This window comes from Cricetulus griseus, chromosome 4, assembly GCF_003668045.3.
Source record: "Cricetulus griseus strain 17A/GY chromosome 4, alternate assembly CriGri-PICRH-1.0, whole genome shotgun sequence".
In the NCBI taxonomy this organism is placed as follows: domain Eukaryota; kingdom Metazoa; phylum Chordata; class Mammalia; order Rodentia; family Cricetidae; genus Cricetulus; species Cricetulus griseus.
In genome coordinates this window covers 137,218,192-137,231,519 of record NC_048597.1, presented here as the reverse complement: position 1 = coordinate 137,231,519, position 13,328 = coordinate 137,218,192, and the positions used below count along the sequence as shown (strand labels likewise).

The window sequence follows — 13,328 nt, the reverse complement described above, 5'->3', positions numbered from 1 at the left end:
GGACGCACTGAGCCCTTCCGTGACCACCCGGTTCCCTCCCTCCGAAACACCGCCCGTCCCCGAGGGCGCACGGCCGCTTCCGGGAGGTCGTCCACACGGCTCCCCCGGCCGCCAGGCCCGCCCCACTCCCAGCCGGCGCGTGCGCGCTTGGCGACCGGAACGCGCCTGGGCGCGCGCGCTGGTGGCGGGGCCGCGCCGCTCGCAGGTTGTCCCCGCCCCCGCCCCCGCCCCGCGGCGTTCCGTTGTCGCCGTGGCAACCCCGAGAGCGGCAACGGCGGAGGCGCGCGAGTCCGGCGCCGCCTCCCGGCCGCCCAGCAGTAGACAGCGGCCGCCCGGCCCGCGCTGTCCCCGCCTCGGCCGCCCCCTCGCCGGCCAGAGTGAGCGACCGCCAGTCCGCGGATCCCGGCTGCCGTCCGGGGCGCGCGCAGCTAGCGGGCGCGACTATGCCAAGATGGTCCTGCAGGCGCGGAGCAAGCACCGGGACGCGGCTTCCAGGCCGCCCCGGCCAGCCCGCGCATCACCGCCGCCACTGAGCGGGGCATCCGAGGTGGGCGCCGGGGAGCCGGGGCCGGAGCGCGCGCCGCCGTCGCCGGGGCGCAGAGGCGCGGCGGGCAGGAAGGGGCCCCGCGCCGAGACTGCTGCTCCCGCCCCGGACGGCCTCGCGGGCCGCCTGGCGGCCGGGCTGCGCTGGGCGCTGGGCCTGCGGCGCGGGCGCGGCCGGACCTGGAGCACGCTGCTGCTAGGTGAGCCAGTTAGCAGCCCTCTCCGACTTTTCCCGGGACGCTCCTGCTTCTTCCCTGCTCCTCCCCGCTCCTTCCGGGCCCCAACTCCGCTTACCCTCCGCCCCACCATCAGCCCGGGCTTTTAAAAACGTGGCCCAGAGACCATCAGCTGCTCGGCTATCGGCGAGCGGGCCGGTCCGCGCGGAGCCGACCCGGCTAATGCCTGCAGCGACAGTCCACTCTTTGCCGCTGACTTGGCCGCTGTCTCGGAGGATGGCTTGCTTAGGGATGGGAGCGATTTCTGGAGCTCGAAATACTCAGGTTCCTGTCTTAGAAAGTTGCCAAACTTATAATTAAATTTTAGCGTGCTTTTCTACCCCCCTTCTTGGCCGCAAACACTGCGGGTGGCACTTCGTAGTTCTGTCACTTTCTAGGTTGTGTTGTGTTTTGGATGCCCAAGCTTTTACCTTCCCTTCTTCTATGCACCAAATGGATGGGTTGTAAATGTGAGCCTAAAAGAAATAGAGTTGAAGCATTCACGTGTGGCCCGCCTTTGGGTTCGTTTTCTGATTGACTTTGCCGGATAAGGCAAGTTTATAGAAGTTTGGATTAACAGGCCTAATTTTTCCAAGCCCCTCCTTAAAATCCTGTAATTTTTTTTTTTTTGCCTCAATGGATTTTGGCTATTATTTCGTTTCTGGTGATATTTTGTTACTATGTTTTCACTGTTCCTTAATGACCTTTACGTGTTTGGGGTGCTTCGAGCCTGGAATTTGTGGTTAGATGCACCATTCAGCAAAATCAGCCTTCCTGTGGGGATAGTCTCCACTTCAGACACTTAGTTACCAAAAGCCAAGCATGATTATGTGTTTGTAGGTTCAAGAAGACTGTCATTGTTACAAGTATATTTTCTCATTTCATAGTTGGGCCAAGATTAGGCAAATTCATTATTTTCCTCATGCCTCCTTCAGTAGCTAGCCTGAGAACCTGGTTAGTGTACAGGTTAAATTCACCTTGGGGAGGCAGCGTGGTACAGTGGATGAGGTTGAAGGCATTCAGAGCTGGTGCACTGTGCTTGAGTTTGGTTTAAGCCTCACTTCGAGGGCCTTCTCTGTTACTTGGAGTTATCCTGTGCCCTACTTACTCAGGGTTGTCCTGAGGAGCAAACCTAAAAATTATATGGGTGATGCATGTTTGTGCCTGAAGCATTTAACAGAATCGGTTCCTATTGTAAAAGCAAATGTATAATCCTGATTTTTGGATCCCATAACAGAATAGATCTCCAGCTTTCGTGAATGGCTAGTATAAACAGTAATTGTAGTAAAGTTATGGATAGATTGTTCTTATCTCAAGGAGAGACAATAATAGATTTTTAAATGATACTGCTTTTTTCATATTTTACGGTGAATTTCCTTTGGGTTTTCTTACACTGGGTGGCTTGTATTTGGATTTAGTAATGCCCTTGCAGAAATATAATTTTGTTCCATATAGCATTTCTCTTGATTTGTTCCTTTTGACATTGTAAGCAGAAGTGCAGTGAACATGTCAGACCATCGTTTTAGGCTTTCCCTGGACAGAGGTCACCAGGCTTGTGGAGTTTGGAGGAACACCACAGTCTTTGTCCTCTTGCTTGACCATCATCTGTCTTGAGGCCACATAGCACCTGGTGAGAAGGTTCTGCTGAGTGGTCAGACCTGGTGTGCTGTGCTTGGTTTAGCTCTGGCCCTGTACCCTCAAGACTGGTGACTTGAAATAGTGACTTCTTTCTAGTACCATGTTGCCAGAGTATCAGGAAGGCACTCATCCTGCATAGGGGGTTCCAGCAGAAAGGTACTCATCCTGTAGAGGGGATCAAGTCACTCATCCTGCTGAGGTGTTCCAGCAGAAAGGCACTTGTCCTGCAGAGGTATTCTAGCAGAAAGGCACTGATCCTGCAGAGGGGTTCCAGCAAAAGGCACCCCCCTTCCTGCCTGAGTGGATGAAAGTTGTATTTCAGTGCAGAACTTTCAAATGGCTCCTTGGTCTTCCATTTTGAGAGACATTGCGTAGTTGCTTATTGCCTGAATTAGTTGTAGTTGCTCAGCTCTATTAGCTACCTATTAGGCTGTGACAAGGTAGCTTTACTCCTGTTTCAAGAATAAATATGCTAACTTGAAACTCCACGATAGTGGCACATGTTAGAATTGGTTTGGGTTTTTCTTTATATGTGCTGGGCACTGATAAATTACTTACCAATCACCCTTTTCACTGTTGGGCAGTTCCGAACTTTAGTAAGAAGGTATGCTTTACTTACATATGTACTTACTACTTATTCAGTGGTGACAAAGAGGGCTTGAAATGTATGTTTTTTAGACGTCTCAATCCACTTGCTCCCAACTTTAGGAGGCAGCGCTGGAGGGAGAATCTGAAAATGTTTTTCAAACTTTCCTGACCATAGTTAATACTATACATTGCCTCTAACCTGCGCCCACCTCAGAGAGTGCATCCTAGTACATAGATGTGTCTGCGTGGATTCTAGTGTTCAGGCAGGAAGCATTAATAATTGAGCTGTTTTCAGAGTTACGGATGGCTTTGAGAAACCTACAAAAGCTGTTAAGCTACTGAGGTACACTGAACAGAAGGAATATACTGATGGGGGAGATGTGAGCCTTGGAAAACCAAGGCTTTGTCAGGAGGTGTGCTCAGCTGTGCTGAGGGTGCAAAGTAGCCCAACAGGAGCTACCCAGTCTTTACACACTGGGCTCCTGCTTGTAGTGCCCTTCACTATCAGATCTACTGAAATGATCAATAGAGCCAACCTCCTGGGAATGGGGTCAAGGCAGAGAAAGGTGGAGAGTGGACACTAACTAGCAAAGGCCAGTCAATACTGCCTTTCGGTAAGTTTTCTTTCCCCCCTCTCCCTCTGTACTGGTTAATTCTAACTGTCAATTTGACACTACTTTAGAATTACTGTGAGAGTCTTAGGAATTATCTAGATCTGGTTGGCCAGTAGAGGATTATCTTGACTGTTGACTGATGTAAGAAGAACCAGTCAGTTGTTGGCTGTGCCATTTCATCCCCTAGGCAGGTATCTTGAACAGTCTAGAGAAAGCTGGTGAGATCAAGCAAGCAAAGATGAATCCATGTGTTCGTTCTCTCTCTGCTCTCAAAAGTGAGCGTAACACTTTGAGTTCTTGAGTTGACTTTCCTGCAGTAATGGGCTATAGCTTGGTGGTGGAAGCAGCATGGACCTCTCCCTCCCCTATGGTACTATTTGTCAGGATATTTTATAACAGAAAGAGAAATGAAACAAGGACTTCCTTATTCTTCCCTGCCTTGCTTTCCATGCCTGCTGCAAACTTGTTGGGTTTCTGAGCAACATATTTAGCTTTTTTACATTTGGGTTGGGCATGTGGATGATGAGAGAGATCTGGATTAGAACAGCAATTCTTAGCCTAAGCTGTACACTGTCGATAAATGAAAACTTAAAGACACCCCATGAACCACACATTAGACTGCTTACTTGTCTATCTAGGGCCAGGAATATAGCAATGGGGAAGCACATTGGAGGAAGTAGATTTGAAATGCTTATTTGTTTGTGGTGCTGGGGATTGACTCCAGGACTTCACGCATGCAAGATAAGTCCTGCACCAACAACCACTGAGGTTTCTAGCCACTTCCTTGACATGGGCACATGAACTGTCCAATTGCTACAGTTCCTCTTAGTCTTTGTTGTTTCCTCAAAACTGGAGCCATCAGTTGCCTTGTCTGAACAGCTTTATCCTTCTTACACCCACCTGTGTCCTGCCCTTTATGAAAAGAAGGAAGAAATGCTGGTAGTTGGACAGGGCTCTGTTTCAGGGGTGAAAGTGAGAACTTTCCTATTCAACATGCACCCAAAACATTCTACAGTAGTGCTGGGCTGTAGTGTAAGATGCCATTTATAAAATTATTAAAGGCATTGTGGTGGCAAAGAATGCCCCCATAGGCTCATATATTTAAGTACAAATGAGTGTGTCATTGGGAAGTGGTGCTACTTGGGAGCTCTCAGGAGATGTGGCCTTCTTATAGAAAGTGTCCCTGGGGGTGAGCTCTGGGGTTTCAAAAAATTTAGCCTGGCTCAGTGTCCTTTTCTTCTTGCTGCCTGTGGATCCAGATGTAGAACTCTCAGCTCCTTCTCCAGCATTTTGTCTGCCCGTGTGCTGACATGGACTAGCCCTTGAAAACTGTAAGCCAGCCCCAAATAAATGCTTTCTTTTATAAGAATATGCATGCCATGGTCATGGTGTCTCTTTACAGCAATAGAACAGTGACTAAGACAGAAAGACGGGTTACTCTTCTACACTTCTGACCCAGTTGCTGTGGCAATTGCAACCCATTTGAGCTTCATGATGTTTTGGGTGGGACCGACCTCTGTTTTGAGAGACTGTTGTGTGCCTTGCAGGGAGTTTAACAGGCTTCTACCTCCTAGAACCTAGTAACACTTCCGCAGTGGTAGCAACCAGAATGCTTACCAAATACCAGCAAGTGTAACTGGGGAGGCAAGCACCACATTGGAACTGCTACCATCAAGAGTCATGGCTTATGAGAGCCTGTGACTAGCCAGGGACAGGGAGGAAGTCTGTGAAGGCAGAGAGAGGAGTCTGGTGCTGGGAACTGGACTGGGATGAGCTAGCAGGGTGTGATGTGTAAACAATGTGATATTTCAGTGCTGACCTGCATTGGAAGCCTGTTTCTACACTCCAAAGCTTTCTATTCTCCAGTGTTTCCCATTATTTCCTTATCTTTTTTTAAATTTATTTATTAGTTGTAGTTAGGGGACAAGCTTGTTTCAAGTCCCTTCTCCCTCTCCCTCACCTCATCCCATCCCTCCTCCCCCACCCCAGCAAACCCCCCACCCCCAAACCCCCCACCCCATCCACCCACCACTCCCCAGGCAGGATAGGGCCCTCAACAGGGGCTCTGCAAAGTCCACCAAATCTTCCTGTGCTGGTCCTGGGCCCTTCCCCATGTGTCCAGGGCCAGAGTATAACCCTTCACATGGGATGGGCTCTCAAAGTCCCTTCTTGCACCAGGGAAAAATACTAATCCACCACCAGAGGCTCCCTGGAGTGCAGAGGCCTCCTTATTGACATCCATGTTCAGGGGTCTGGATCAGTCTTGTACTGGCCTCCCCGACAGCATCTGGGGTCGATGTGCTCTCCCTTGTTCAGGCCAACTGTTCCTGTGGGTTTCTCCAACCTGGTCCAGTTAGGGGACCTTGGTTCTTCATTCCTCCCTCTCTTCAACTAAATTCCCCATTTCAGCTCAGTGTATATCTGTGGATGTCTGTCTCTGCTTCCATCAGCCACTGGGTGAGGGCTCTAGGATGGCGTAAAGAGAAGTCATCAATCTCATTTTAGGGGAAGGGCTTTTAGGGTATCCTCTCCACCATTGCTTGGATTGTCAGATCGTGTCATCCTTGTAGGTCTCTGGAGATCTCCCTGGTTCCAGATCTCTTCTCGGACCTATAGTGGCTCCCTCTGATATGGTATCTATCATCCTGCTCTCTTTCCTCTATTCTTCCCCCAATTCAATATTTCTGCCCCTCCATTTCCTCTCCTCTACTCCTCTTCTCTTGCTCTTATTGTAGCAGCTCCTTCCCCCCTACCCTCATGCTCCCAATTAGTTCAGGAGTTCATGCCACTTCCATTCCTGGGGACCATTTATCCCTTAGAGTCCTTCATGTTTCCTAGTTTCTTTGGTGAAGAGGATTATAGGCTGGTAATCCTTTGCTCTATGTCTAAAATTCATATATGAGTGAGTACATACCATGTTTGTCTTTTTGTGACTGGGTTACCTCACTCAGGATGGTTTCTTCTAGTTCCATCCATTTGCCTGCAAATTTCAAGATTCCATTGCTTTTTTCTGCTGAGTAGTACTCCATTGTATAAATGCACCACATTTTCTCAATCCATTCTTCAGTTGAGGGGTATCTAGGTTGCTTCCAGGTTCTGGCTATTACAAACAATGCTGCTGTGAACATGGTTGAACATATGTCCTTGTTGTATGAACATGCACTATTTGGGTATATACCCAAGAGAAGAATGGCTGTATCTTGAGGTAGACTGATTCCCATTTTTCTGAGCAACCACCATACTGATTTCCAGAGTGGTCTTACAAGTTCCCACTCCCACAAGCAATGGAGGAATGTTCCTTTTTCTCCACATCCTCTCCAGCATAGGTTGTCATTGGTATTTTTGATTTTAGCCATTCTGACAGGTGTGAGGTGGTATCTCAGAGTTGTTTTGAGTTGCATTTCTCTGATGGCCAAGGATTTTGAGCACTTTCTTAAGTGTCTTTCAGCCATTTCAGATTCCTCTGTTGAGAATTCTCTATTTAGTTCTGCACCCCACTTTTTAATTTCGTTGTATGGTGTTTTGGTGGCTAGCTTCTTGAGCTCCTTGTATATTTTGGAAATCAGTTCTCTGTCAGACATGGGGCTGGTGAAGATCTTTTCCAATTCTGTGGGTGGTCGTTTTGTCTTACTGACTGTGTCCTTTGCCTTACAGAAGCTTCTCAGGTTCAGGAGGTCCCATTTATTAATTGCAGACCTCAATGTCTGTGCTATTGGCGTAATGTTTAGGAAGCAGTCTCCTGTGCCAATTTGTTCAAGGGTAATTCCCACTTTCTCTTCTAGAAGATTCAGTGTGGCTGGATTTATGCTGAGATCTTTGATCCATTTGCACTTAAGTTTTGTGCATGGTGACAGGTATGGATCTATCTGCAATTTTCTGCATGTCCAAATCCAATTGTACCAGCACCATTTGTTGAAGATGCTATCTTTTTTCCATTGTATAGATTTAGCACCTTTGTCAAAAATAAGGTATTCTTAGGTGTGTGGGTCAATATCAGGGTTTTCAATTCGATTCCATTGGTCTGTCTGTCTATTTTTGTGCCAATACCAAGCTGTTTTCAGAACTATGGCTCTATAGTAGAGCTTGAAGTCGGGGATGGTGATGTCTCCAGAAGATCCTTTATTGTAAAGAGTTGTTTTGGCTATCCTGGGTTCTTTATTTTTCCATATAAAGTTGAGTATTGTTCTTTCAATGTCTGTGAAAAACTGTGTTGGGATTTTGATGGGGATTGCATTGAATCTGTAGATTGCTTTTGGTAGGATTGCCATTTTTACTATGTTAATTCTACCTATCCAAGAGCATGGGAGATCTTTCCATTTTCTGGTATCTTCTTTAATTTCTTTCTTTAAAGTCTCAAAGTTCTTATTGTACAGGTCTTTCACTTTTTTGGTTAGTGTTACCCCAAGATATTTTATGTTGCTTGTGGATATTGTGAAAGGTGATGTTTCCCTGATTTCTTTCTCATTGGATTTATCATCTGTATATAGTAGGGCTACTGATTTTTTTTTTTTGAGTTAATTTTGTATCCTGCTACCTTGCTGAAGGTGTTTATCAGCCATAGGAGTTCCCTGGTCGAGTTTTTTTGGGTCACTCATGTAGACTATCATGTCATCTGCAAATAGTGAAAGTTTGAATTCTTCCTTTCAAATTTGTATCCCTTTGATCCCCTTTTCTTGTCTTATTGCTATAGCCAGAACTTCAAGTACAATATTGAAGAGATATGGAGAGAGTGGACAGCCTTGTCTTGTTCCTGATTTTAGAGGAAATGCTTTGAGTTTCTCTCCATTTAGTTTGATGTTGGCTATTGGTTTGGTGTATATTGTGTTTATCATGTTTAGATATGTTCCTGTTATTCCTGTTCTCTCCACGATATTTATCATGAAGGGATGTTGGAGTTTGTCAAAGGCTTTTTCAGCATCTAGTGAGATGATCATACGGTTTTTCTTTTTCAGTTTGTTTATATGGTGGATTACATTGATGGATTTTTGTATTTTGAACCATCCTTGCATCCCTGTGATGAAGCCTACTTGATCATGGTGGATGATTTTTCTGATATGTTCTTGGATTCGGTTGGCCAATATTTTATTGAGTAGTTTAGCATCGATGTTCATGAGTGATATCGGTCTGTAGTTCTCTTTCTTAGTCTTATCTATGTGTGGCTTGGGTATCAAAGTGATTGTAGCCATGTAGAACAAGTTTGGCAATATCCCATCTGCTTCTATTGTGCGGAACAGTTTGAGGAGTACGGGAATTAGCTCTTGTTTGAATTTCTGGTAGAATTCTGCAGTGAAGCCATCTGGCCCTGGGCTTTTTTTGGTTGGGAGGCTTTTGATGACTGCTTCTATTTCATTAGGGGTTATAGGTCAATTTAAACTGTTTATCTGATCTTGATTTAATTTTGGTAAGTGATATTTATACAGAAAGCTGTCCATTTCCTTTAGATTTTCCAATTTTGTGGAGTATAGGTTTTCAAATATGACCTGAAGATTCTCTGGATTTCCTCAGTGTCCGTTGTTATATCACCCTTTTCTTTTCTTATTTTGTTAATTATCATGCTCTCTCTCTGCCTTTTGGTTAGTTTGGCTAGAGGTTTGTCTATCTTGTTGATCTTCTCAAAGAACCAACTCTTTGATTCATTGATTCTTTGTACTGTTTTCCTAGTTTCTACTTTGTTGATTTCAACTCTCAGGTTGATTATTTCCTGGCGTCTACTCCTCCTTGGTGTGTTTGCTTCTTTTTGCTCTAAAGCTTTCAGTTGTTCTGTCAATTCTCTAATGTGACTTTCCTCCAGTTTCTTCATGTGGGCACTTAGTGCTATGAACTTCCCTCTTAGCACTGCTTTCAGAGTGTCCCATAAGTTTGGGTATGTTGTGTCTACATTCTCATTAAATTCTAGGAAGTCTTTAATTTCTTTTTTTATTTCTTCCTCAACCCAGGAATGGTGCAATTGGGTGTTATTCATTTTCCACATGAATGTAGGTTTTCTGCAATTCATATTGCTATTGAATTCTAGCTTTAATGCATGGTGGTCTGATAAGATACAGGGGGTTATTTCAATTCTTTTGTAACTGTGGACGTTTGCTTTGCTGCCAACTATGTGGTCAATTTTTGAGAAGGTTCCAAGTGGCGCTGAGAAGAATGTATATTCTTTTGTGTTTGGATGGAATGTTCTATAGATATCTGTTAAACCCAGTTGGGTCATAACTTCTGTCAGATCTTTTGTTTCTTTGTTAAGTTTCTGTCTAGTGGTCCTGTCTAGTGGTAAGGGGGGGGGTGTTGAAGTCTCCTACTATAAGTGTGTGTGGTTTTATGTGTGGTTTGAGCTTTAGTAATGTTTCTTTCACAAATGTGGGTGCTTTCGTATTAGGGGCATAGATATTCAGGATTGAGACTTCATCTTGATGGACTTTTCCTGTGATGAGTATGAAATGCCCTACTTCATCTCTTTTGATTGCTTTCAATTTATAGTCTAATTTGTTAGATATTAGAATTGCTACACCAGCTTGTTTCTTGAGCCCATTTGATTGGAAATTTTTTTCCCATCCTTTTACTCTGAGGTATCGCCTGTCTTTGAAATTGAGGTGTGTTTCTTGTAAACAGCAGAAAGATGAATTCTGTCTTGGTATCCATTCTGTTAGCCTATATCTTTTTATGGGTAAGTTAAGACCATTGACATTTAGGGATATTAATGTCCATTGTTCATTGGTTCTTCTTTGTTTTGGATTTATTGTTGGTGGTGTCATTGTGTGTGGATTTCACCCTCCTGTTTCTTTTTGTGTTTGGTAAAATTGGATTATCTATTGCCAGTGTTTTTGTGAGTGTAGTTATGTTCGTTGGGTTGAGTTTTCCTTCCAGAACCTTCTGTAGTGCTGGATTTGTGGATATGTATTGTTTAAATCTGTTTTGGTCATGGAATATCTTGTTTTCTCCATCTACAGTGATTGAGAGTTTTGTTGGGTACAGTAGTCTGGGTTGACATCCATGCTCCCTTAGTGCTTATAGGATATCTATCCAAGACCTTCTGGCTTTCAGAGTTTCCATTGAGAAGTCGGGTGTGATTCTGATTGGTTTGCCTTTATATGTTACTTGGCCTTTTTCCTTTGCTGCTCTTAATATTTTCTCTTTATTCTGTAGGTTTGGTGTTTTGGTTATTATGTGTCGGGGGACTTCTTTTTGTGGTCCAGTCTGTTTGGTGTCCTGTAAGCTTCTTGTACTTTGATAGGCATATCCTTCCTGTAGGTTGGGGAAGTTTTTTTCTATGATTTTGTTGAATATGTTTTCCTTACCTTTGAGCAGTGTTTCTTCACCTTCTTCTACACCTATTATTCTTAGGTTTGGTATTTTTACGGTGTCCCATATTTCCTGGATATTGTGTGTTAGGGATTTGTTGGACTTGAGGTTTTCTTTGGTTGATGAATGTATATCCTCTAGTGAGTCTTCAGTAGCTGAGATTCTCTCTTCCATCTCTTGAATTCTATTGGTTATACTCATATCTTTAGTTCCTGATCGTTTATCCAGCCTTTCCATTTCCAGCATGGTCTCATTCTGTGTTTTCTTTATTGTGTCTATTTCAGCTTTCATGCTTTGAACTGTTTCAAGAGCTTCCTTCACTTGCTTGGATGTTTTTTCTTGGCTTTCGTTTATTTCTTGAATTTTTTGGTTCATCTTTTCCTCCATTTTGTTTAATTTCTTGTTTGCTTTTTCTTCTATTTCTTTAAGGGATTTTCTTGTTTCCTCTTTAAAGGTCTCTATCATCTTGCTGAGATAATTTTTGAGGTCCATCTCATCTTCATGCTCTGTGTTGGGCTTTTCAGATCTTGCTGGAGTGGAGTCCCTAGATTCTGGTGGTGTCATATTGGTCTTTCTGTTGTTGAGTGAAATCTTATTCTGTCTTCTTCCCATATCTTCTTCTAGTGGGTGCAGATGGGGTCTCTCTATCTCCTCTTGTGACCCAGTAGTGTGTGGGGGCCAGGAATTCAATGTCCACAACTGTGGATGTCTTGCCTCTGCTGGTAGTCTCCTCACTAGTTCCTGGGTCAGTTGGCGGAATGGAAGAGTGGGGTGCTAACAGGTTGAGGGAGCAGGGAGCTCCTCCCTGCCTGGTTGTGTCTACTCCAAGCCGGCAGGCGTAGGCGGGGGTGGGAGGGTGGGGGTGTCGGGGTGATTGATGTTTTGGGTGGGAGTTGGGAAGGGGCAGAGACTCACTCACCTAGTTCCTGGGTCGGTCGGCGGAATGTATTTCCTTATCTTTAAGATCGGGATGGTAAATGGTTTGGTTAGAGTTAAAGAGTAAGTGAAGCCAAGCATTGGTGGTGTTGCACGCCTTTAATCCTAGCACTCAGAAGACAGAGGCAGGTGGATCGTAGTGAGTTCGAGGCCATCCTGGTCTACAAATTGAGTTTCAGGACAGCCAGGGTTACACAGAGAAACCCTGTCTCAAAAAGCCATAAAAAAAGTAATTGAGGTAATATATAATTGTATATCTGGTTCCGTTATATTCCTCAATTTGAATGCCTGCTGTGCCAGGTGCATCCTGGGGAAAAAGACAAGGAAAACTGTATTGCCTACCCCTTTGGAATTTGCATTCTGGAAGTAAGAAGAGCAAGTGTCTAGTTACACCTTGTAGTAAGTGCATTGGAGGAGAGGATAGGGCTTCTGTGTTGGGGAAAATGAAGCAAAATGAACAAAGGAAATGCCCAAACCAGGCAGTATCGACTCTAGATAGGAAAGGCTTTAGGAAAGGGCAAGGCAATGCTGAGCAAGACAGTGGCATGTTTGCATTTTAATTCTGAGAAATCTGTGTTTGGAAGATAAAGCAGTCCCTACTCCTGAGGTGGTGCTCTTCTGCTGCCCACAAGGGTTGTTGGCATGAAGAGAGGCATGACTGGAGAAGGTGAGGAGGGGGTCGATTTCAGTTGGATCTTGAAGGTAAAACTGGTAGAACTTGGGGGTGAATTGGCCTTGGAGTGAAGGGAAGTGGGGAGTTCTTCCTCAAGGACACAGAGAAGGCTGTACAGATGAGGAACAGGGCAGCTTTGATAAAGAAGGGCAAGGATTGAATCTGGACACAATACTTGTGACATATCCAATGTGAAATTTCAGGTTGGTGGTAGGACAAAAGAAAAGTTGTGAGTGGAATAGATAATAGTAAGTTTTCAATATCAGGGTAAATGGGTTCATACTCCACAAATAGCGTCTTATATTGGGTGTTCGTGCATGCCTGCGTGCATGTCACCCAGCCCTGCTTTGTGTCCAGTGCTGCAGATAAACTCATTTAACAGAAGACTTGGGTGAGGCCATGGCATCGTGATTATCATATTTACTAGAAGGGAGATCTGAGGTACATAGGTGTTTAGTAATTTAACTTATGCAAGGTCACACCTGGAATTTTAAGGTCAGGATTTGAACTCCACGTCCCTTGTCTTCTGAGTTCATGCACTTTATTGCTATATAGTGTTGATCTAGTGAGCATGTAGGAAGAGCACAAGTGAGGTCTCCTAGCCAGTCCTGAGAACCTCAGTAGTTTGTGTGCAGCACCTGCGTCTTCCTTGTGTCTCTCTTCAGAAGGAGAAAGGGATCTTATAGAAAGATAGCAATATGAACAGTGGAAAGCAAGCAGGTTAGAGGGGAGTTTGTGGCAGGAGAGAAGCTGAGTGTGAATCCCTGGGAGCCTGGGCACCTCCTGTGCTGAAGGCAAGCAAGAACTCCACCCAGCCAGGCAAGCAGCTGT

General features: G+C 44.9%; 1 protein-coding gene across 2 annotated transcripts in view; it reads left to right on the top strand.

Moving 5' to 3' along the window:
- The first annotated feature begins 378 nt into the window (after positions 1-378).
- Positions 379-13,328, top strand: part of Dpy19l1 (dpy-19 like C-mannosyltransferase 1) — a 94,232-nt gene continuing 81,282 nt past the window's right edge. Inside the window, exon 1 of one of the 2 annotated variants that reach the window (XM_027411695.2) lies at positions 379-743. In XM_027411695.2, the coding sequence (XP_027267496.1) occupies positions 452-743 (292 nt within the window). In that variant the 5' untranslated portion in view covers positions 379-451. The remainder of the gene's footprint in view (positions 744-13,328) is intronic. The other variant, XM_027411696.1, reaches the window with a different exon arrangement.